Raw genomic sequence first — 25,680 nt, forward strand, 5'->3', positions numbered from 1 at the left:
GCTCTACCACTTGAGCCACAGCACCACTTCCGGCTTTTTTCTTTTTGCTTATGTGGTGCTGGGGAATCGAACCCAGGGCCTCATGCATGCAATGCAAGCGCTCTACCACTGAGCCACCTTCCCAGCCCGGTAACAGCTGTTTTACACAAGGTGATTCATTGGATTATTGGTTGGGTTGTGGTGATGGTTGCATACTTTGTAATTTCACTGAACACACCAGACTATGTTTAAAATGAGTGAATTTTGAGGTGTATAAGTCATACCTCAAAGCCTTTTGTATTTAATGAACAAATTAAGAACTAGAAATGTGCTTTAAGTGGTAGAGCAGCTCTGAGTGAGAAAGTCTTGAGAGAATGTGAGGCCCAGAGTTCAGTAGCGCAGCACCAGCACAAATAAAAAGAAGTAGAAGAAAGTATTAAAAAATATGAAATTAAGAATGTAGCTGGATGTTGGTGGCTCACGCCTGTAATTCTATCTACTCAGGAGGCTGAGATCTGAGGATTGCAGTTCAATGCCAGCCCAGGCAGAAAACCAGAAGTGGCACTGTGGCTCAAGTGGTAGTGGGCTCACCTTGAGCTGAAGAGCTCTGGGACAGCACCTAGACCTAGAGTTCAAGCCCCAGGACAGACAGACAGACACACAGACACACACACACACACACAGTATGCAAATATTTTAGTGAAAAATATTTTAGTGAAAAAGCTTTGTAAATCCTGACAGCCTGAACTTCTATATGCACTTTCCTGCCAGGGCTGGCTTTGAACTGTGATCCTGAGATTCTCAGCCCCCTGAGCAGCTAGAATTGCAGGCGTGAGCCACCAGCTCATTTGAAAACATCAGTTCTAGCATTTTTTTTTTTAAAGAATCTTCTTTAACTTCCAAACTTAATTTTTCTAATGTCGGCTGAAGGTACCACACCAGAGAGGAAAAATTATTTATATCCAATGACCCTGGTGAGAACTGAACCACGTGAACAGCTCCTGGATCAGTTGGAAAAGAAACAGCCTCACCTGTTAAAGATGCTGAGCTCTTCAGAGAACCACGAAGGAACCAGTCAGGTAAACTTTGAAGCATCGTAAGTTAGAACTGTCCCAGCAACTGCTTATGTGGTTGCTTTCAACCACATTTTCTTGATTGTGATGGTTTAATGGGTATTTATAAGTGTCAGGATTTTTCAAGTATATATTTTAAGTGTGTTTCTTCTTACATGTCAACTGTGTTTTAATAAAGTTACAAAACTACTCATATGCTACAAAACAAATCCAATGTAATTTTTACCAATGGACCATCAGTTGGGATTTATAGAGGGATTGGCATATTTCCAAGACTCTCTGATGTTGCAATTCCAGTTTTGAAAATCTCTCAAAAAGGAGCAAAAGCATCAAGCATGGATGTTGCATAATGTTACTCTGCCCTCTTACCCTATCTTTTATGATAGTTGTCTGACCCTTCGGCCTCTTTCTTTTAATCCTGTCAGTTTTTATTTTTTTATTTTTTATTATTATTTTTTGGGTCTGGTTGTGGGGCCTGAACTCTGGGCCTGGGCACTGTCCCTCAGCTCTTCAGCTCAAGGCTAACGCTCTCCCATTTGAGCTACAGCACCACTTCCGGCTTTTTGCTTATGTGGTGCTGAGGAATCGAACCCAGGGCCTCATGCATGCAAGGCAAGCGCTCTACCACTGAGGCACCTTCCCAGCCCCTCCTGTCAGTTTTTATATTACTCAGTGTGTAGATAGGAACAGCCACTATTTAAATTGTGCCAGACACTGTGCTAAATCTACCTGTTGACTCAGTTCTTTCAGTAATCTTGAGGTATATACTAGTATTGGACCCTTCGTATAGAGAAGGAAACTAAGAACCACAAAGATCAATCAGAACCTAAATTATCAAGCCTATAATTTGTTCTTTGCAGTTACTAGTAATTATAGGAAAGTTGGGAAATTAGAAAACAGAAAGTAAACTGAAAAATGATCCTGAGATATCATTGTATAATAGGAACTTGTATTCTTTATTAAAAAACATAATAGGGGGTAGGAAGGTGGCTCAGTGGTAGAGTGCTTGCCTTGCATACATGAGGCCCTGGGTTTGATTCCTCAGTACCACATAAGCAGAAAAAGCCAGAAGTGGTGCTGTGGCTCAAGTGGTAGAGTGCTAGCCTTGAGCTGAAGGACAGTGCCCAGTCCCAGAGTTCAGGCCCCTCGACCAAAAACAAACAAAAACAAACCATAATAGGAATTAGTTCTACTAGACTATTAGACTCTGTTAATTTGTTGAGATTTAACTTTTAGGTAATATACATTGTGTTGAGTCCAAAGAAGAAAACTGCTTTTCTTTTGTGATTATCTTATTTTAGGGCTTGGAGGCAGAAATGGCAGTCCTGGAGCAATGTACTAAAGAACCTTTAAGTAAAGAACCACCTGTACATTCTGTCCATACTAGTGTGGATTACTCTTCAAGTGGTGGAGTTCCATTTTTCCAGGTACCTGATTGTTTCAATTCACATAACCCTTCCATGTCTGGCTTAAGGCAGCCATTGACTCTTTGGTGTAAAGGCACTGCTTTTCACTGGATGCAGTGGTTCATGCCTATAACCTCAGCATTAAGGAGGCAGGATGATCAGGAGTTCAAAGCCAATCTAGGGTCCCTATCAAGTCACTTTTTTGTGCAGCTAGGACTACAGGCACGAGCCACTGGCACCTGGCTAAGACACTGTTGTTGTTGTTGTTTAAAGGCATTATTTTGGTGTGGAACAGTCATTCCTTTGGGATGGCTTTTCTGTATATGTATGCCCATCCTGGGACCAAGCTCTGTTTAGCCCTGAGCTTCTTTTGCCCAAGGCTGGCCCTCAACCACTTGAGCCTTCACTCCTGGCTTTTTTTGGTAGTTAATTGGAGATAAAGAGTATCATGTAGTTTCTGCCTGGGCTGGTTTTAAACTGTGATCCTCACTGGCTCTCAGCCTCCTGAGTAGCTAGGATTACAGGCATGAGCCACCAGTACCTGGCTACTTCTTAACATTTATGAATTAAACTGGGTGTGTTGTGTGTGTGTGTTACTGGAGCTTGAATTCAGGGCCTTATGGCCTTGCTTAGTTTTTTCCACTCAAGATTGATGATCTACCACTTGAGCCATACCTCCACGTCAAACTTTTTGCTATTAAGTGGAGATATGAGCTTCTTGGATTTGTCTGCCTGGGCTTTTTTCTTCGACATGGGATCCTCAGATCTCAGTCTCCTGAATGGCTAGAATTGCAGGTGTGAGCCACCTGTGTCTGGTTGATTTGAATTATTTATCTATGTAATAATGGTAAGGAAAATATTTTCCAGGATAAAGGTAAATTTTTTTCTTGATCTATATCCTTGGCTGGTAATCTTTAGCTGTTCTGCTTCTGAGAGATAATGAGAGCAGCCCTTGCTCTCTTCTTCCTCTTAACCTAAAAGTCCTGGTGCCCATCTCTCAGCCCATCAGAGTTTGAAGGCTAAGGGGCTTAAAGACTGAGAACTGAAAGCCTTTTAGGTTATATTAGTGATTTCTTCTGCCCGAGGCGCTTAAGGATTCTCCTGTTTATTGAGCTCCTTGCTTCTCTAATCTTGTTCAAATAAATTCTGTGATCTCTTCCCTCCCTTTTTTTGGAGGGGGTACTACAAACTGCCTAGCATCTTCCTATTTACTCTGAAGATGCATACATAGAAAATTAAGATGTTCCTTATGTAGGATATTGATATCTGCATTTTACAGCTGAAATGCTACTTCTGAAGTGTGTGCATTCCCACCCCCTCACCTACTTCACCTTCTAGTTCCTGCCCCTGCTTCCTCCACCCCACCTTTTTTGTCCAGACTGGCCTTGACCCTGAAATCCTCCTGCTTTGGCTTTCTGAGTTTGTGGGGTTCCAGATGTGTGTCACCTTGCCCAGCTACCTTGATCATTATTGATCCTGGAAGTCCATACAGTATTGCTTAAGGATTTGGAGTTAGTTATTGTGAAGTCCAGAAATGATCTTTTGTCTGATAGCAGTCAAGCATGAGGAATTTGATGGGTTTCAAACTCAGGTGGTCTAGGGAGTTTCTATGGACTTAAAGCTTTCCCCTGGATTCTGGATATGGAAACCAGGGCCCTGTGTAAGTAAGTGCTCAGCTATTGAGCTGTAGCATGAGACACAACCTGCCCACTGATAATCAGAACTTTCTTCTGTTGGAAGTACCATTTTCCTTTGAAAAGCCAGTTTTCTCCCTGGTCAAGTGCCTCAGCTTGAGTGGATGACTTCATCCCTCAACAGGGGAAAGGGGAAGTGAGCTACCACCCACATAATCAGTTTATTCCAGTCGCCACAGTGGCCAATCACTGAGATTTTACAGTGGAACTTTTTTTTTTTTTTTTTTTTTTGTCGGTCGTGGGGCTTGAACTCTGGGCCTGGGCACTGTCCCTCAGGTCTTCAGCTCAAGGCTAGCGCTCTACCACCTGAGCCACAGCGCCACTTCCGGTTTTCTGGTGGTTTATTGGAGATAGGAGTCTCACAGTCTCTCCTGCCCGGGCTGGCTTTGAACCGCGATCCTCAGATCTCAGCCTCCTGAGTAGCTAGGATTACAGGCGTGAGCCACCAGCGCCCGGCTTACAGTGGAGCTTTTGTCACAGTTATTAAGCAACATTTTTTTTTCAGTCAGGGCTGATAAGCTAGAAAGGTATAACTCTAGAGCTATCCCCAGACAGTTTTGTACTATAAAGTAGGTTTATGAGTCTTAGCATTGATGAACAGTGTGCAGGGAATGGTAACAGTATTTTATAGTTCTTTATGGGCAAACAGGAAGATTGTAGTGAAGTATAATTCCCAAATATGAAATGTAAAGCACACTTTAAAAATAAAACATCGAAGCGTTTTAAGGTATTCAAGGTATCAGCTTTTCTTGCTTGAAATAGAATTCCTGATCTGCTTTCCTAGCAGGGTTTCTAGCAGCAGCACAGATGACATTTTAAAGTGGATAACTGCTGTGACTCTCCTGGTGACTCTGATGGTTAGTAGCTTCCTGGCTTGTCATAGAAGCCAGTAAGCACTCTCAAAATGTCACTGGTGGAAGAAGTCACCCCCTGTTAGAAAACCACTTCACCCTACTTCTTCCTTACTGCTAAAATAAAGGAGGCATTCACAGGTAAAAAGGAGGCATTCACAGGTACCTTCCAAAAGAATTGCTGGCCCTAATGTGTGCTAAAGCTTTATTGAAGTTTTTTACATTTAAGCCTTTTTGCCTATAATCCAGAAAACTTTGACAAACAGTATAGGAACTAGGTGCCAGTGGTTCATGCTAGCCCAATCCTATTCAGGAGACAGATCTGAGGATCATGGTTTGAAGCCAACCTGGGCAGCAAGGTCCATGAGACTCTGATCTCCAAGTTAACCAACAAAAAGCTGGAAGCAGAGCTATGGCTTAACTGTTAGAGCGCTATCTTTGAGTGAAAAACTAAAAGCTCCAGAATGTCTCCCCTCTATCTCCCCAGCCCCCCAAAAAAGGGAAGGAACAAATGAAGCTGGGTGCTGGTAGCTCACACCTGTAGTCTTAGCTACTCAGGAGGCTAAGATCTGAAGATCATGGTTTGAACCCAGCCCAGGCAGAAAAGAGTCTCCTGTGAGACTCTTATCTCCAATTCACCGCTCAAAAACTGGAAGTGTCGCTATGACTCAAGTGGTAGTGCTGCTAGCCTTGAGTTCAAGCCCCACAACCACCACCACCAACAACAACAACAAAAAGGAACAAATGAAAGCAAGCAAGAAAATATAGTATAGGTAATGTGTACTGAATGATATATATCTTTTTACTTTTTAAGTAGTAGTTGTACAAAGGAGTTGCCCTTTAACAAAGCAGTTTGTGAATACAATTAATCTTGATCAGTGTTACCCCTTTCAACATTCTAAGCCATCCCTTCCCTACCCACCTCTTCCTGAACTCTTCTTAATTTTGTAGAATACACAGTTCTTGACTGCAATTCCTCCTCTTTATTTGTCTCTTCTTAATTTTGTAGAATACACAGTTCTTGACTGCAATTCCTCCTCTTTATTTGTCTCCCCCTCTCCCTTTTCAAGTCTTCTTTCTAGTATTTATTTTGTTGCACTTTGACTTTGCCTTTCTAAGGAATTACACTATTTGAGTTCTCCCTTGAAACTACCATATTTCAGTTAATACATCTGTATACACTTGCATACCACCCAATGTATTTACTTACAGGAAGCTAATTCTTGCTTCCACATAATAGGGAAAACATGCATCCCTGTCTCTCTACGCCTGACTTAAGTCTACTTAACATAATATCAGGTCTTTCCATTTCTATACAAATAATACAATAACTTTTTTTTCTAATAGATGAGTATTGAATGTTATATTGATTTAATTTCTCTTTTTAAATCCACAGCATAAAAAAACACATGGAAAAGACAAAGAAAACAGAGGTGTTAACCCAGTGGAGAGGTCTAAACTGGAAGAAACTACAGAGCATCCTGTTACAAAAAGCAGATTACCACTGCGAGCCCAGATAAACTTCACTTAACACGAGGGTTAGCAGTATGAAGAGAAATAAAACCTGAAATGCCAGAGCTGAAATCTTGTGTACAGATGAAAAACGAATCATATATATCTAGGCAGTGTAACAAAAATAGTTAAATTTAGTATCTACCCATTTTTTTGTCCTTCCTGTATGTATTAAGTTGAATTCCATCTGGATTTTTGCATTGAGTAATATGTTTCTACCTTTTCATATAAAGTAGCCCTTAATAGCAAATGAAAAGCTTTGTTTTTTTTTAATTTTTTTTTATTAAATATTGAGTCTATAGGAACCAGATTGTTCTAGGCTGGGACTTGCATATGTAAATATCACCAGCACAGCCTTGGAAAACCCCATTTCTTCATTCTCTGCTGTGTCTTAGTTAAGTATATTTTCTTTACTTTTCTATTTTTGCTTTCTTGCTGCTTTCTGTCTTTTTGTTTCATCCAACAATTTGCAGGGCTACAAGAAAATGTCTTTCTTATTATGAGAAGGACAAGATTTAACTAGAAGTCTTAAAACACGGTTCATGCAGTTACCTCTAAAATTACTGTTAGTACTAAAAGTCCTGGAAGTAGCCCTCTTGAGCATTTTTGTTCGCCCCAGATATGAAAGCATTTCATTCCTTTGTGAAGCCTAACACATTAGCTTCTCAGAGTTCACCAACACCCAATACCCATCTTCCATGGAATACAGACTGTGGTTATGGAAGGTCTGCCTACATCTCTGTTTCATGGCTTTGTGGCCTCACTCTAAAGCTTTTGTCTTTTGATATGGTCATAATGACTTAAGGGCTTTTATTGATATCAATTATGACTATAATTTATATTCCTTTGCTTACCTGATAAAACTTTGGTTTTTTTGTATATAATAAAATGTGTTTATGTACATATTTCTCTGCTGGAATCTTAACCCTTAAAAGGGCCCCAATACTTTGATCTGGCAACCATGTTTCTGGATGTTGTTGAGATATTTAATATCAAGAACCAGAACACCTAAAAGAAATAGAGCAGCCGGGCACCAGTGGTGTTACTCCTCCACACTCAGGAGTCTGAGATCAAAGACAGCCTGGGCAGGAAAGTCCAGGAGACTTTTTTTTACCTCCAGTAATCTACTCAAGAAAGTCTGAAGTGGTGCTGTGGCTCAAGGGGTAGAGCGCTAGCTTTGAGCAAAAGAAGATCAGGGACAGCACCCAGGTCCAGAGTTCAAGCCCCAGGACTGCAAAAAAAAAGATCCAAAGAATAAATGTTGCGCCTAGTATTTAAAATGAGAGGTAGGACGTGGTGTGTGTGTGTGTGTGTGTGTGTGTGTGTTTTGCTGGTCATGAGGCCTGAAGAGTGTGTGTGTGTGTGTGTGTGTGTTGCTGGTTATGAGGCGTGTGTGTGTGTGTGTTGCTGGTTATGAGGCGTGTGTGTGTGTGTGTGTTGCTGGTTATGAGGCCGTGTGTGTGTGTGTGTGTGCGCGCGTGTGTGTGTGTGTTGCTGGTTATGAGGCCTGAACTCTCTCTGGGCCTGGGTGCTGCTCTTCAGCTCAAAGCTAGCATCCTACCACTTGAGCCAGAGAGCCACTCTCTGGCTTTTTCTGCTTATGTGGTGCTGAGGAATCAAACCCAGGGCTTCATGCCTGCAAGGCAAGCACTCTACCATTGAGCTACCTTCCCAGCCCCAGCACTTTTTTGTTTGTGAGACATAACATCTTGCTTTGTGGACCAGATTGTCCTCAAATTCACAGCCTAGCTCAGCCTCACCAGTGTCAGAATTGCAGACATTCACCACCAATATTTGGCAAAAATGTTATTTTTTCCAAACTAAATTTACATGTAGAAAAATAATTGTTTTAATGAAAACAATGGATGTAATTTTGTGTGTGTATGCCAGTTCTGGGGCTTGAACTCAAGGCTTGGGTGCTGTCCTTGGGCTTTTTGTTTTTAACTGTATTTTTTTGTGTGTCTTTTCTTTCTTGGTACTGGGGATTGAATACAGGATGTTGTACTTGCTAGACAAGTGCTTTGCCACTAAGCTACATTCCAGCCCTGTCCCTGAGCTTTTATTCTCAAGACTAGTCTTCTATCACTTGAGCCACATCTCCACTTCTGGCTTTTGGGTAGTTAATTGGAGATAAAAGAGTCTCATTGGCTTTCTTGCCTAGACTGGCTATGAACTGCAGTTCCAGCACCTGACTAATTAATAGACATAATTTTTTTTCTTTTTTTTCCTGGTCAGTTTTGGGGCTTGAACTTGGCCTATGTGCTGTCCCTGAGCTCTTTTGCTCAAGGCTAACATTTTACCTCTTTGAGCCATACTTCTAGTTTTTTGGTAGTTAAAGGTCTCATGGACTTTCTTGCCTGGGCTGGCTTTGAACTGCAATGTTCAGATCTCAACCTCCTGAGTAGCCGGGATTAGAGATGTGAGCCACCAGTGCCCAGCAATGGACATAATTTTCTATGCATGCATGTCAACATAAGCTATATATGATATCTAATCATGCTTCTTGGTAAGTCCATAATTAATGTATTTTGTTTGTTCACTATAACTTGCTTGATCTATAATTCCTTACCTGGCAATGATATATATATAGAGTTAAGCAAGTTGCATCAAAACTTCTAAAATAAACTTACACTTGAGTACCTCTCAATGAGAAAGGCACTAGCCGGGCGCTGGTGGCTCATGCCTGTAATTGTAGTTACTTAGGAGGCTGAGGTCCGATGATCATGGTTCAAAACCAGCTCTAGCAGGAAAGTCCATGAAACTCTTATCTCCAATTAACCACCAGAAAACTGGAAGTGGCGCTGTGGCTCAAGTGGTAAAGCCCAGAGTTCAAGCCCCATGACTGACCAATAAAAAAAGAAAGGCCCTGGTAGACATGCCAGCCTCCAGTTGTACTCTAAGGAGCTGCACCTTAGGTCCAGTGAGTATGATTCATAAAAAACACCCACATACAACCTCAAGTACAGCTTAAATAATCTAATTCCTTAACTATTTTAAAGCTGTTGGGAATGCTAACACTAATATAACCATGTGACAAGCACAAATAAGGCTCCAGAAATTTTAACATTCAGAGTCATAAATCAGCTCTATAAACTTTCATATGCAATATCAGGCACTCAGCCAAGAGTTGGTATTGGTTAATAAAAAAAAAAAGATGTGGTAAAAAGAGGATGATGATGATGAATTGAATTTGAGCATTACAGGCCTGGCCTACATAGTGAAATCAGAACTTGTTCCTTCTTAAAGACATTGAAAGAGGGCTGGGAAGGTGGCTCAGTGGTAGAGTGCTTGCCTTGCATGCCTGAGGCCCTGAGTTCGATTCCTCAGCACCACATAAGCAAAAAAAGCTGGAAGTGGCACTGTGGCTCAAGTGGTAGAGCGCTAGCCTTGAGCTGAAGAGCTGAGGGACAGCGCCCAGGCCCAGAGTTCAGGCCCCACGGCCCGGGGGGAAAAAAAAAGACATTGAAAGATTAATCAAAACAAAACATGCAGAAACAACATTCAAACTCTGGAAACAGTCAAAAGTTTATAGTCAACAAGCACATGCCTAATTATGGAAAAGACAGCCCAAGCTGGCACTAGCAATGTCTATAATCCTAGCTATTCAGGAGGCTGACATGTCAGGATCTCGGTTGAAGCCAGTCATGACAGACAAATCCATGGAGGATATTCAAAGTGCTGATATTCAGTCTCTGACAAGAATTCCATATCCAACAAAACTTTCCTTTTTAGTGAAGGAGAATCTAAATCACTTCAAGATAAAACAGAATTTAACATCAGCAAGCAGTGGCTATTAGTCCATCAGACCATCAGACCAAAATGAAGAAACACTAGAGAACAACTCTAGTCTACATGAAGAAATAGAGCATCGGTTTTGGTAACTAAATAGGTAAATATAAGACTAAACATTTTTTGCTTAGTGTTTCTTTTTCCTCATACATGATTTAAAAAAAAAAACTACATCAGGGGCTGGGAAGGTGGTTCAGTGGTACAGTGCTTGTCTTGCATGCATGAGGGCCTGGGTTCGATTCCTCAGCACCACATAAGCAGAAAAAGCTGCAAGTTGTGCTTTGGCTCAAGTAGTAGGGCGCTAGCCTTGAGCAGAAGAGTGGAGGGACAATGCTCAGGCCCCATGACTGACTCCCCCCAAAATATAAATAAAAACTACATCAAACTACAATTTTATGTCTGTGCTGATGGTCATACTGTATGAATATGTAATTTGTATCCAATGCCATAATGAAGGGAAGGCAGCTATATAGAAGATTCTGTATGCTATTAATCTGAAATAGATGGTTAACTGAAGTGACTATAATCCTCCAAACACAAAAGGGAGTGATTAAAAACTACTATAAAAGAAAACATGACAAAGTGGTAAAAAAAATATTTCATACAAAATAGCCGTAATAGAAGACAGGGAAAAAAAAAGATATAAGACATAGAAAGTACAATCAGATAGCAAGATCCTTTTCTAATGGTAATTATATTAGATAGATCAGAACAATCCAGTCAAGAGTCAGATTGGCAGAATCTTAAAACATGATCCACTGGGTGCTGGTGAATCTTGCCTGTTATCCTAGCTACTCAGTTCAAAAGCCAGCATGGGCAGACGTTTATGAGACTCATCTCCAAGTAACTAACAGAAAGCTGGCATCAAAGGAGGAGGGGAAAACCCATGGTCTTAACTATATGGTGTTTTAAATTCAACAACAGAAAGAGAAAAAGAAGGATTGTGATGGAGTCCTATAGTGGTTATTTTAATATCTTCCCAAATAGACAAAACTTGTTACTAGATACAAAAGATCTCTTGCCTGGGACTGGTCTTGGACTCCTGGACTCTAGTGATCCTTCTGCCTCAGCCTCCTGAGTGGTAAAATTACAGGATTCACTACTGTGCTGGGCTCATTTTGTTTTCAGAAATAAAAAGACTTTGTCATCACCAAATTCATTACAGGAAGTATTGTTCTTTAAGTGATGCCAAATGACATCTCAGAGATGTAGGAAAGAATAAAGAGCAATAGAGAATATAAATGCACTAAAAAAATTACTATAAGTGACAATGTTTTGTAGAGTCCAAACTGTTAGAAAATTAAAATCCTGAAGCATGAGCATGAAGCGGGGGAGGAGGAAACTTGATTGTCTGAGGAGGCAGAAAGGTTCTGTTTTATATTAGATTTTGGCAAGTAAAACATACCAAAATATTAGGCAAAATTTTAGGCAAAATATTAGCAAAATTTTAATTATTGTGGGGAACCATGAAAAGGATAGTTAAAAAATCTAAAGTAAGTTAATGCACAGAGGTAATAGTTATTTAAATCAAAAACCAGAAAAAGAAAAGAGGAACATAGAACAGGTGGCCCAAATACAATTAATAAGAGGGTAAGCTTCAAATAAAATGTTTAATTATAGTAAATTTTAAAAATAATGCAGATTACACAAACAAAGCTTATAGACGGGGATAAAGTGAAATTCTAACTATATTACCTTCTAGAGTATGAAGGCATGATGGTTAATCCTGATTGTTAAATAGATTGGATTAAGAGACACTTAGAGAATTTGTAAATCTATTAACAGTCTGAGAACATTTGTAGAGATTTGTCTTGTGGGACAACAAACTTGAGTAGGAGGGTCGGATGGGTGACAACCGTATACTTGCCATGAATGATGGAGGCACCATCCAGTAGGCTATGGGCCAAAGTAGAATGTGAGGACGTCCTTCAGTGCTTTCAAGCTGCTTTTTTTTTTTTTTTCCTGCCAGTCCTGGGGCGTGAACTCAGGGCCTGGGCACTATCTCTGAGCTTCTTTTGCTCAAAGCTAGCACTCTACCACTTGAGCCTCAGTACCACTTCCAGCTTTTTCTGTTTATATGGTACTGAGGAATGGAACCCAGGGCTTCATGCATGCTAGGCAAGTACCACTAAGCCACGTTTCCAGCCTGCAAGCTTTATTCTTAAGTAGGTTCATATAGAGCTGCTGCAGTCCTCTCTGGAACTCCATTTTCCTCAGTTGTCCAGCTTTTCAAAAGGACCCACACCAGTGATTCCCCATGGAGCTTTCAAGTCTTCCAGCATCAGAATGGGGCTGTATCATTGGTCCCTCTTGTTCTGAGACTTCTTAGACTGAACAGTTTCCCTGGTTCTCTGTCAGCTGTTGTAGCACTATACAGCTTCTGATGCTATGACCCAATCTAATAAATCCCTCTTCTAATTGTCTGTGTGTTTGTACAGTAATGACTATGGAGTATATATAAGTATATATAAGAGTATGTGTGTACATATATATACTATATGTATGTATATATACTGTATACACACACTGTTCTAGAGAATCCTAATAGTACCTTGGATATTTGTAAAAGATGACATTTCTGATATTGTGACACTTGTTAAAATTATTGTTACATTACTGACTTCTGTACAGTATATCTTCATCATTAAAAAGAATCTTTAAAATTTAATAATTCATGTTCTATCCAGTTGCCCCAGGATAGCCCCAGTTCTATAACTATCACAATAACTCGTAGAACATTTTCATCACCCTCAAAAGAAACCCCACCCATTAGCAATTACCTTTCAGGTATTTCCATCTTCTTCAGTTCTGGCCAATCTCTAGTCTACTTTCTGCTCTACAAACTTGACTGTTCTGGATAATTATTTAGATCAGATCATACAATAGGTGGTATTTTCTGTCTCGTTACTTTTGGGGGAAAAGAAAGTTTTCAAAGTTAATCCATGTTGTATTGTGTATGAGAACTTCATTCCTTTTTATTACCAAACAATATTCCACTATATGAACATACCACGTTATACTTTATCACTTGATGGGCATTTATCACTCTGGGGGTATTATGAACAATCCTGCTATGAACAAGTCTTCGTGTGAAAAGATGTTTTCATTTCTTGGGTCTATACCTATGGGTGAAATTCTGTTTTTTTGCCTCAGGAATAGCTGGACTTTTCCAGAGCAGATGCTTAATTTTACATTGCCACTAGCAAAGAATGAGGGTTTCTAATCACATTCGCATCAATAGTTGTTTTTGTTTTCAGAAAATTATTGTAGTTATCCTAGTGTGAAGTGGTATCTCAATGTGGTTTTGATTTGCATTACCTGATGATTAATGATGTTGAACACTCTCAGATGTTCATGGCCATCTGTACATCTTCTCTGGAGCAAGGCCTATTTAGATCTTGAAAAAGTAGTTTTAAAACTTGGGTGCTGGCTGGGAAGGTGGCACAGTGGTAGAGTGCTTGCCTAGCATGAAGCCCTGGGTTCGATTCCTCAGTACCACATAAACAGAAAAGGCCAGAAGTGATGCTGTGGCTCAAGAGGTAGAAAGCTAGCCTTGAGCACAGACGGCACAGGCCCCGAGTTCAAGCCTCAGGACTGGTAAAACAAAACAAAGAAAACTTGGGTCCTCATAGCCAGGTGCTGATGCTTCATACCAGTAATCCTAGCTGCTCAGGAAGATCAGATCTGAGGATCACAGTTTGAAGCCAGCCCAGGCAGGAAAGATCGTGAGACCCTTATCTTGAATTAATCACAAAAAGCTGGAAGTAGAGCTGTGGCTCAAGTAGTATAGCACTAGCCTTGAGAAAAAAAAAAAGCTCGGGACAGCACCTAAGCCCAGAAGACAGCACGCGTGCGCGCATGCGTGCGCACAAACACACACAAAATTAGGTACTCGAGTTCTTCATCACTTTTTGTTTTATATCTTGAGTTTTTAGCTTCTAGCTTTTTGCTAGCAAACACTATAAACTCTACCTAAAGTTCTATGGGAGTAACATTCACCCAACACTACAGAGTCATGCATACAATGTTGTTTATGGATGTAGAAAAAGAATTTGAGTGAAGAAAGTGCTGCCACAGTGACTACTATCATGTAACACTCTGATCCTATTCATGACAAAGTATTTGTCTGGTATTTTGTAAGTTGATATAGTATTAAGCTCTGACTAATTATTCTTAAATGTTAAGATATAATAAAATGACACATGTGATTAATGAATAGAATCAAGTTGCTATCACAAAATCCATCAAGGTTTTCATGCTATAGCTAATTTGAAATTTTACACACACACACACACACACACACAACTTATTTTTGTGCCAGTACTGAGGCCTGAACTCAGCGCCTTGTGTTCTCTCTTGGCTTTTTTGCTCAAGGCTAGTAGTGTTCTACCTCTTGAACCACATCTCCACTTCTTACTTTTTTGATGATTAATTGGAGATAAAATGTCTCATGGAGTTTTCTGCTTGAGCTGGCTTTGAACAGAGATACTCAGATTTCAGTCTTCTCAGTAGCTAGGATTACAGGTGTGCACAACCAGCACCTGGTTTCTACATATATTTAATTATTGTAAAGAATTTGCAAAAAATTTACTTAAGTTCCTACTTGATAAGTCAGAGGTGAGAACTACATTAAAAAAAAACAACATTGGTCTCTTGTACAATAGCAATGACTAAAATAAAGGGTGCCAAATTTTTGGAGAGAGTCTTGTTTAATTCAGTATATAATTAAAATCTCATGTAGCTTTATTGGTTTTAGTATCCAGCAGAGAAAAAATATTGAAACTCCAAGAGATTTTGAATTAAATAGCTACAACAGTTTTGTTTTATTAGTTCTAACTGTGAGGAAAAAAAATCATAAGGACAACTTTGAAAAAATCTAGTTCTTTTAGAGCCCCGAATGACTTTTAAAACAATAAAACAAACTATAAAACCTACACAAGCAATATTAAAAATTATGTAGTTCAATAAATGTGACATTCAAAATGTGGTTGTAATTTTTTTTTTAACTACAGCCAAGTGAATGTGGATCTGATGACTTTTTTTTTTTTAAGGCAGTGCTGTATAGCTTAACAGAATTAAGTGCTTCGATTTGTTGGTGGGGATTATGTAGTGGAGCTGGAATGCCTGTCTATGGCTTTTAAGATCTCTACCTACTTTCCAGGGTCTTCCACTGCATAATAAAGGAAAGATGCTTCCTTTATTGATGATTGTTTAATAATACTACATTAGTAGTATTTCTAGCACTTTAGCATTTATTTTTGGAAAGTTAGTAGTTTTAGATCTCTTTGGGTGGTCACTGAATTAAGCACAGAATCAGCTACCACAAAATCACCATTGTGAAAGACTGGCTAGAGATTTCTGCAGAGGAATTAAATGAACCGTACTGATCATCTCCGTTGCTAATGAGATGGATGGGGCAAGACAAAGGAGAGAAAACATAAAGGGGGAGGGAGTATTTGTGAGAAAAACAATTCATATCTGATTAGTTCAAAATCATTACCTTGAGGGCTGGGAAGGTGGCTCAGTGGTAGAGCGCATGCCTTGCATGCCTGAGGCCCTGGGTTCGATTTCTCAGCACCATATAAGCAAAAAGAATAAAAGCCGGAAGTGGCGCTGTGGCTCAAGTGGTAGAGCACTAGCCTTGAGCTGAGGGACAGTGCCGAGGCCCAGAGTTCAGGCCCCACGACCGGACCCAAAAAAAAATAAAAAAAAAATCATTACCTTGGAAAACTCAGATATGATTTTTTTTTTTTTTTTGCCAGTCCTGGGGCTTGAACTCAGCCTGGGCACTGTCTCTAGGCTTCTTTTACTCAAGGCTAGCACTCTACCACTTGAGCCACAGTGCCACTTCCAACTTTTTCTGTTTATGTTGTACTGAGGAATCGAACACAGGGCTTCATGCATGCTAAGGCAAGCACTCTACCACTCTACCCAGCCCCTGACTTTTCTTTGTATGGGACTTGAACTTAGCCTCGAGTACAATGCTTTTTCACTCAAGGTTGGTTCTCTACTTTGAGCCACCGATCCACTTCTAGCTTTTGTTGCTGATTATTTGGAGATTAGAGTCTCTCAGATCTGTCTGCGCTGGCTTCAAACCAAGATCCTCAGACCTCAGCTTTCTAGGATTACAGGTGGGAGCCAGTGGCACTTGGCTTCAGATACAACTTTTTGAGGCACATTTGGACTTCAGATAATAAATGCCCCTTTTCGGTCCCCATTAAGCTACATGATGAGAATGAAGACTGGTGGAGCTGGTGAACATCAGCTCCCTTCACTGGTGGTTTCCAAGAACAAGGCATTAGTGAGATTATATGCAGACCTAATGAATAATTCAAATATTTTAAACTTTTAAAATGTAAGGTGGTGAGGGCTGCTGGATGTGTGGCTCACTCGTAGTGCACCTGCCCAGCAAGCAATTTCAAATCCTAATAAATCCTAGTAAAAAAAAGTGAAGGAAAGTGGAGCTATGGCTCCAGCGGTAGAACGCTTGCCTTGAGTTGAAGAGCACAGGGATAGCGCCTAGACCCAGAGTTGAAGCCCCATAACCGACCAAAAAAAAAAAAAAAAAGTAAAAAGTGAGGGTAAAAAACCAAAAGGTAAAAAATCACTGATTTTTTGAAATTTTTATATCGAGAACTTTCGAATCTACAGAAAAGTTGAAGTTATAGACAGCCCCACTGTATTCTCTCCAATTAATAACTCATCAACTAATAACTTTTATCTCCCTCTTTATTCATGTCTATATTTATGGATATATATATATGTGTATATATATATATACATGAGTAAATACAAGTGTGTGTCATATATGTGTACGTAGAAGTATTTGAAAGATATCATGACCTATCATCCCTAAATATTTCACTTTAGTCTTATTTCCAATGAGAATATTTTCCATTATAACACCATCAATATTACACTGAAGACAGCATTAATTTGGTCATCTACATACAATTCATATTCCCCAAAATGTCATAGTTTTTTAACCCAGAATCTAATCCATTGGGATATTACGAGAAATCCTAGCCTTTTGTGTTTTACTCAGTATTTGTGGTGGCCAATGGTGCTCTCTTCTAAGGAATGTACTAAATAAGTGGAGTCTTCTGACTTCAGCAAATCATCTACATTTGTACTGGCATTTTTCTGGTTCCAATCTTCTCATCCACCTTTTACAGGAGTATTCTTATGGACTCATGAGTGTATTCTGTTTTATAATGTATTTGTGTGTGTGTGTGTGTGTGTGTATGCTGGTACTGGGGCTTGAACTCAGGGTGTGGGCATTGTCCTTTATTCCTTTCAAGGCTGGCACTCTTCTAGAGTCACACCTGCACTTCTGGGCCTGTTCCGTGGTTCATTGGCGATGAGTCAGATCTCAGCCTCCTGAGTAGCTAAGATTAAAGGCATGAGTCACAGGTGCCCAGCTGTGAAATGTACTTTTGAAGTTTAAATCACTCCATGTTTGGCTAGTAGAAGCTTCAGCTATCTTTCCAGTTTTTGACACAAGACATCTTTGAGCTCATCTTCTGCCATTCCTGCCCTAGACCTAGATGCAGCCACTAATTCAAGGACTTATTTACACTGTGAATGGGCCACATACATGGTTTAATTTTCCAAATATTCATTTTCCATCCATAGGCAGCCAAAGTTATTTTCTGTTATGGTTATCCCTCCAAAAATAGTTTATGTAACAACAAACTGATATATCATATGCTCCACCATACCCACACACACCCTCCTCAGATTCTGGTAGATACCTATGAATTCATCATCTTTTTTTTTTGCAGGCCCTGGGGCTTGAACTCAGGGCCTGGGCACTGTCCCTGAGCTGCTTTTACTCAAGGCTAGCACTCTACCACTGAGCCACAGCACTACTTCTGGCTTTTTCTGTTTATGTGGTACTGAGGAATGGAACCCAGGGCTTCATGGATGCTAGGCAAGCAGTCTACCACTAAGCCACATTCCCAGCCCCTGAATCCATGCTCTTAAGTAGGAAGCTTTAGGCTAAGTGCCTTTTGTTTTAGAGGAAACAGACCCAGGGTGATGTACTTGTCCAAAGCTGTGTTAGCTAAAACTTTCACATGCTGCTCTCTGGACTTGGAATGTTCTCTCACAGTCTAGGCTTTCCAATATCCCCTCCTTCTTTAATGCGCCCCTCCCTACCTCCACTAGGAGCCGGCTCCTTGTTATATAGTTCCAGATCTTTGCTCACGTCTGTCTCCTTCTTAGCACAAATCTGTTATTGGGTTAATTTCATTTCCTGTCTCGGTGAGGACAGGGATCACTGCCTTCATACAACAAAACGTTGGAAGTGAACCTGAACCTAAGTCCTCCAGCTCCCAGTTCTCTCCTCATCCTACTTCTGCCCAGGATAGGTGAAGAAACTGTTCCAAGACGTAAATTAAAACAGACAGACAGACAGACAGGACATAATCCAGGGAGGTTTTTCAATTAATAAGAGGATTTTAGCAGACACTGCTCACAGCGAGGTGTGATGACCACAGGAGGGCGTCAATCAAGAAAATGCCCCTTTGCCCCAGAGGCGAGTGGAGCCGCCCAGGGACGCGGCCACACGGAGCAGCTCCACCGCTACGATGGAAAACACGTGCGAAACGGAGGACGCGCGGCTGTGACCCCCAGGGCCGGGGGGGAGGGAGAGGGATTGGGAGTAGGGTTCCCCATCTGTGCCCTACCGGGTGAAACAAAATTGCATCGCCTCGGCTTCAGAACCCAGGCCCCGCCCAGAACCTGTGGCCCGAGCACCTTCTGCCAGCACCCTAGGAAAGTGTCCGAGCCCCGGATCACCCAAAATGAAACCGGCTGCAGCGGCCCTGAGTTCCGAGCACCTGAAGTCCAGTCGTCGGTAAGCCGATGGGTGCATCTGAGGTACGAGGCTTGTTCTCGCTGGAGCCGACGGAAGGAAGCCAGCGCCCTCGACAGCGACGGGGTCGGGAGACGCCGGGGGGAGAAACTGTCAGTGCCCCCGTTATTCCAGCGAGCGCGCCGACCGATCAGGGAGGGCTCTCGGGCCTGCGACAGTGCGGCCTTTGCCAGCCATCTTTTCGCCCGCCGACGCCCGCGGCCCTCGCCTGGGGCCGGGCCTGGACAGTGCCCCTGAGGTTCCGCAGCGGTGCCTTCAGGCTGGGGGCTCCACGCCTGCGCTCCTGGCCGCGGCTGGCATTACACTTCGCCCAAGACCCTCGGCCAGCCTCGGCCGGAGGGCGTCCCGAGCCCGGTGTCTGGAGTCCTCCGTGGCGACGGCGGTGGCAGGGCACCCGACCTCGGCAGGATCCCCGGAGGCCCGGGGCCAGCCCGTCTCGGGGGCGGGGAGCTCGGACGGCGGGGGCGGGCCACGGGTAGGGGCGGGAGGTGGCTCCCGGGCCCCGCGCCATTGGCCGCAGGGCCGGGCGGCAGGAAGGGGCCAGCGAGCGCGGCCCCACCCCGCGGTCGGAGGAGCCTATCGCCGGGAGCTCGGAGCGCGGATAAATGTAGCGCCGCGGCGCGGGCGGGCAGCGTTCCGAGGGGCTGGAGCGCGGCGGAGCCATGCAGTACCCGCACCCCGGGCCGGCGGCTGCGGCGGGCGCAGTGGGGGTGCCACTGTATGCGCCCACGCCGCTGCTGCAGCCCGCACACCCGACGCCCTTCTACATCGAGGATATCCTGGGCCGTGGGCCCACCGCGCCCACGCCCACCCCCACGCTGCCGTCCCCCAACTCCTCCTTCACCAGCCTCGTGTCCTCCTACCGGACTCCAGTGTACGAGCCCACGCCGATCCATCCCGCCTTCTCGCACCCCTCGGCCGCCGCGCTGGCGGCCGCCTACGGCCCGGGTGGCTTCGGAGGCCCTCTGTACCCCTTCCCACGGACGGTGAACGACTACACGCACGCCTTGCTGCGCCACGACCCCTTGGGTAAGGTGGTCGGGTCTCGGCGGGGCCAGCCTCCCAGGGTGATGACGGGGAAGGCGCCACCCGGCAGGTGGCAGCGCCCGGGCGGCGGCGGGGACGCGAAGAGAGGCAATAGAAAGTTGTGGCAAAAGCTATTGAAAAAGTGGCCCTCGGGCGCGCGCGGGGACCGGAGGCGCGGGCCCTGGGCGGCGCGCGGCCGGCGCTGACCGCACTGTGACTCAGATTGGTTTTCCTGCGCCTTACCGGCGTCGGGGCGCGCGCGGACCTGGAACACACCAAGGGGCTAGTGGCAGAGGGCAGCCCTGGACACGAGTGTCACCTGGGTCAGCATCCCCCCTTCCCCTTAACACGAGGGACGGGGAAGTGGGCGTCGTGGCGCCCCAGGCCGATCGCTGTCCGGCCCCCGGGTGATCTCAGGGCTGGACTTGGTTCAACAAGCTTGTGCAGTGAAAGAGCCTGACCCTTTCCGTTCATACAGGAAATCTTGAGTTCTCGATAGGAGTAAATCTGGTTTCAGAAGCTGTTAAGTGTTTTCCTGGCTGCACGAAGCAGACCCTTCCCCCGGAGTAGTGCACGCTGCTGATTATTTTATCGACATCCTCAATACAGACAAATTCAGGAAACACTCGACTTCTGATAGCCAGGATCCGTTTTTCTGATATTGTTCATTTCCTCTGTGTGGGATGTGACTTTATGGCAGCTAAAATAACCAGTTGCTTCCTTTTTTTTTTTTTTTTGAGGCTGTTTTGCACCAGCCTGAAGCCTGACGCAAGCAAAATCTCGAAACAACAACAAGAAGACCCCAACAACAAAGCCAGCTTTCAAAGCGTTTAGACCCAGCCTTACGGACAGACAGGAGGACCCATTTCTCTTTGCAGTTAGGAAGGTTGCAGACCCAGGGCGCCAGCTTTGAAGCACAGTGCAGATGACCTGGGCACATAGAATATTGACCGCTTGTGCCCTAAGTGTATGCCTTTAGCAAATAAGTCAAGCACTGGGACTCCAAGTGGCCCTTGGCACCTTTGGGGTCTGAAGCCCTAGGGTAAATAAGAAAATCGGGAGCTTCCTCTGAGCCAGCAGGGTTTTAAATCAACTCTGTTAGTAGAAGGGACCCTGAAGACAATTAATATCTTACTTAACTTCCTGATATAAACCATATTTTAGCGCAGCCTCTGGCTCAGGCCTCCCTCCTGGTCCATCATTAGATTTGGGAGGTGCGCATGATAATACCTTTGTGTTTGAAAAGCTTTTCATGTTTGTATTTTTAAACTCTAGCCTCCAGGCTTGGGAGTCCCGGGGGCCCCAACGTCGTGGCTTTGATCCCCGATGGGGCCAAGAGCGAGACCCTCAGCGGGGTTGGGCCAGGGGCGAACATTTTCACGGAGCGCGCGCTGGGTTTCTTTGGGTGACTGCTGGGACCACGCAGGAGGAAGCAAAGAGGGTTTTTTTTTTTTTTTTTTTGAGATAGACCAACAGGAAACACATTGACGGAAATGTTGCCATAGCCCATGAGGTGGCTTTAACTGGCCGTCCCCGCCGGCTGGGTGTGAAATCAGAGGAGGCCACGACGCCCTCCCACCAGGATTGGAGGCATCGTGAGCGCGGCCCCACGCGGGGCGCGGGCCCACGCGCTTCTGCACAGCCGAATTCTGAGTGGTCTAAGCGTTCGGCTCCCCTGCACATTGAAATGCAGCTCACCCAGGGAGGGGACTGAGGGCTGTAAAACCGGTGTGCATATATTCCAAAGCGATTGGTAAAAGAGGATCGTGGTGTTTTAAGGATTGGATTAAGATTTGTGTTTGAAACCAGCCCTAGGGTGATAGTTGCCTGCAGAGCAGGTGCTCCGTGCATATGGAGATTAGCCCTGTAGCTTTGAGTGTGTGTGTGTGTGTGTATGTGCGGTTGACTCTTACGTGCTTGTAGGACAATGTGATTGTGATAGGAATGTATCTTGTTGGGTGGCTTCCCCTACTTTGTTACCCTCTCCCCTAATCTAGGCAGGGCTGGGGGCTGGGCTGCCCCGGCTACTCCAGGGCCATCACTAACCTCTTCCCTCTTTCTCTTGCAGGCAAACCCTTGCTCTGGAGCCCTTTCTTACAGAGGCCACTACATAAAAGGAAAGGTGGCCAGGTGAGATTCTCTAATGACCAGACCATCGAGCTGGAGAAGAAGTTTGAGACCCAGAAATACCTCTCCCCTCCTGAGCGGAAGCGTCTGGCCAAAATGCTGCAGCTCAGCGAGAGACAGGTAAATAAATGCATCTCGCATCCCGGGCCTCCTCCCCAATCCCTCTTCCCTCCATCCCCCCCTCCCCCCCCAGCGTGCTTCTAAGGTAGCCACCCGTGAGCACTGGCTGTTCCAATGGTGTCTGGCAAGGTGGTGACTGCTTTGCTTTGCAGCCCCCAATCTCCTTCCTCCCCCCACTCCCTTCTTCCCAGTCTCTCAGGATTTTGGACACTTGGCAAGTTTCCTTTCCTTCCCATAGGTGAAAACCTGGTTTCAGAATCGGCGGGCTAAGTGGAGGAGACTAAAGCAGGTATGGACATCGTGGTTCTGTTTCTATAGAAATAAATATTTGTATCATGTTATCTCAGAGCAAAGCCTGTGATGGGTTGTATACAAAAGTCATTTGAGAGCCTATTTAACCTCTTCACCTTGATTAAAAAGGCAAATAGTCCTGCTGAAATGCAGGATGAGTTGCTCAGGTGGCAGTAATGCTAAAAGCACCTAATGCGGTTCCTATATCAATTATGCCTGGGTTTTCACACACTGGCTAGTAAAACTCTGGCCTAATTGTTTTATAAACCCCATATGTTGTTTATCTAATTAACGCAGGAAAGATAAAGTAATTGACAGTAAATGACTTAAGCAGTTATCTTTGGGAGAAAATTGTTTCTTTTATTTACACAGCCATAATAAACCCTGGCAGAACTCAAGGTAAATGTAAAGACCTAAACACCTTTAAGTCATGTTTGCACTGTTTTTTTTTAGAAGAATTAAATATCAAAGAGTTTCAAAACAATTTTTCTGTCTAGTGCCACCTCTTAAAATAAATCTTAAAACATGTAGGAAAATATCCAAACCTGATTGAAAAGTAGCTTAAACTTTCTAACAGTCTTTCTTCAGTGACCTTGTTACGCAATATGTAATAAAAAAGCAAAGGCTAATTTGGTTTTTAAAGAAGCTCTATTGACTTAAAGCTAAAGATTTGTTTTTGATGTCCTAGTTTGGATGTTTTCAAAGTTATGTGAGAAGTGTTCATTTATACATATTTTGAAGCATTATAATATTTTGAAGCAGTAATACAAATAAGGAAATTTGATATTGGTTTTAAAATTTATTGGTCATTAAATACAATACATTAAATACTTTTTCATTAACTACAAGATGGTATTCCCCCAAACAAAAACAAAAACCATCTTGAAACATAAAATAAATAATGGTAACTTAATTATTCTAACATGATTCATTCTCCAACCTTGTGCATCTGCTTGTTACATAAGCTGCAAACTTGGAGAATATTTTTTAAATTTTATTTTATTGTAAAGATGCTGTACAGAGGGGTTACAGTTACATGAGTAAGGCAATGTGTATATTACTTGTAGATCATTGTTACCCCTTCCCCTGTTGTTCTACTATCCCTTCCCTCCCCCATTGGAGACTATTTTATAGTCTTGTTTTTAGAATTTTTTTGCAGTAAATCAGGTTTCTATGTAATGTTTATATCCTCTTTAAACAACCCATGATTAAAATTTCACTAGTTTAGTTCTTGTTCAAAAAGCTTGACTCTAGTTTACCAGGGACTTTTGAAAATAGTGGGTTCTATATAATATGGGAGTAATTTTTGAAAATCTGCTCTAGATTTTAAGCAAATTGTAGTCTTTTTCTTCTCAAATGGCGATATTTATCCACTTTTACAAATTTTGCTTGCCATGATTTATAGCCTAAAATATATTTATACATAGATGTTCATAAGTTTATTCTAGAAAATGAACAGATATGTTTCAATCCAATACCTGAGATTTTCTTCTTAATTCATCATTCAAGTTTTTTTTTTGATACTGAAGATTGAACCCAAGACTTACGCACAGTATGGCCCCCTCCCTTAACATTCTTCTTTATAAAATGTCTAGAAAACTGTTAATTGGCAAGATTTAAATAGTTAAGATATTGTGTATCTGAAGTGATCCAAGATTTCCTCCCCTAAACTTGGCCTCAAGATTCAATAAACACAATACATTTACACTTATATTCATGACTGGTTCTTAACTGGCTTAAGTTTAATCTTCTCAGATGTGCTGTAACTTCTTTCAAATGACAAATCACAAGTATGTATTTTCTGAATAAAAAGATTGATAGCTGAAAAAACACGATAAACTAAAAATGTAAATGATGGTGCAGGAAAAGAAGATATCTTGATTTTTTTTATTGTGAACATACTGTACAGTGGGGTTACAATTACATAGGCAAGATGAGTACATTTCCTATCAAGCATTGTAGCCTCCTCCTTTGTTTACCCTTCACATCCCTTCCCAGCCTCCCCACCCAGGACATCTTGATTTATATCTGCTATCTCCCCATATTTCATGATCTTACCGATCTCCATTTTTATTGGTTTCCTTCAGGAGAACCCTCAAAGCAATAAAAAAGATGAACTGGAAAGTTTGGACAATCCCTGTGAGCAAGGACAAGACTTGCCCAGTGAACAGGATAAAGGTGCTTCATTGGATAGTTCTCAATGTTCCCCCTCCCCTACCTCTCATGAAGACCTGGACTCTGAGGTTTCAGAGGATTCTGACCAGGAAGTGGACATTGAGGGTGATAAAGTCTACTTTAATGCCGGATAATGGTCACAGATGATCGACATGGTCTGAAAACTGGATTTGGGAATTAACATTCTTCACAGAAGAACTGGAAAATGGAAATCCATGATATTCTGGTGTTTTCTGGACACCCAAAACATTTGGTGCACTGGCTAACAAACCTCCATTGAAACCTTAATTTTCACTTAACAAATGATGTACATATTGTTTTTATGTTTTGATAAAGTGACTAATTTCATCCCCCTTTAAAAATTGTTTCTATTTATAAGAAGTAATTTTGAACTTGTTAAAAATTTTAAGTTATAACTTAAAGGCTTTACTAGTAAGGCGCTCGTGAATGACTGTTCTATAATTGTATTTACATTCTACTTGATGGAAAAGCAAGGGAACACTCTCCATCCAGAGGTGGGTCATGGAAAAAGTCCTCCTCCCCCATTTCAGACAGCCCATTACTTCTATGACATTCCTAGATCTGGGGCGGGGCGGGGGGGGTCTTCATAAATCCAAATCCACTTCAGTGATCTTGTCTGGAGGATGTTGGGTTCCTTTTGTAAGGGAAGAGTTAAAAAAAAAAAAGTGAAAACTCTTGAGCGCTTGCTTTTGTCCGGTCACTTGGGACCTGTTTGACCAAGGTGCTAAGGAGGGGAAT

The 25,680-nt window shown here is 42.7% G+C and overlaps 2 protein-coding genes across 2 annotated transcripts in view; both read left to right on the top strand.

The window, feature by feature from the left end:
* The window catches only part of Kif11 (kinesin family member 11), a 59,056-nt gene extending 51,640 nt beyond the window's left edge, over positions 1-7,416 (top strand). The window contains exons 18-20 of the mRNA XM_013034322.1: positions 910-1,058; positions 2,354-2,479; positions 6,400-7,416. Of these exons, the coding sequence (XP_012889776.1) occupies positions 910-1,058; positions 2,354-2,479; positions 6,400-6,534 (410 nt within the window). The 3' untranslated portion in view covers positions 6,535-7,416. The remainder of the gene's footprint in view (positions 1-909; positions 1,059-2,353; positions 2,480-6,399) is intronic.
* A 12,370-nt stretch (positions 7,417-19,786) lies between these two features.
* On the top strand, positions 19,787-25,357 carry Hhex (hematopoietically expressed homeobox). The gene is made up of 4 exons (XM_013034316.1): positions 19,787-20,211; positions 22,277-22,455; positions 22,694-22,744; positions 24,834-25,357. Exons 1-4 carry the CDS (start codon positions 19,845-19,847, stop codon positions 25,053-25,055), a joined length of 819 nt encoding a protein of 272 aa, XP_012889770.1. The 5' UTR covers positions 19,787-19,844; the 3' UTR covers positions 25,056-25,357.
* The last annotated feature ends 323 nt before the right edge of the window (positions 25,358-25,680 follow it).

The sequence above is a fragment of the Dipodomys ordii genome, unplaced genomic scaffold (assembly GCF_000151885.1).
Source record: "Dipodomys ordii isolate 6190 unplaced genomic scaffold, Dord_2.0 Scaffold188, whole genome shotgun sequence".
In the NCBI taxonomy this organism is placed as follows: Eukaryota; Metazoa; Chordata; class Mammalia; order Rodentia; family Heteromyidae; genus Dipodomys; species Dipodomys ordii.

Coding starts and splice junctions, on each gene's coding strand:
- Hhex (XM_013034316.1), top strand. CDS start 19,845: ATGCAGTACCCGCACCCCGGGCCGGCGGCTGCGGCGGGCGCAGTGGGG. Junction 20,212..22,276: donor GCTGCGCCACGACCCCTTGG/GTAAGGTGGTCG, acceptor TTTCTCTTGCAG/GCAAACCCTTGCTCTGGAGC. Junction 22,745..24,833: donor AGTGGAGGAGACTAAAGCAG/GTATGGACATCG, acceptor GGTTTCCTTCAG/GAGAACCCTCAAAGCAATAA.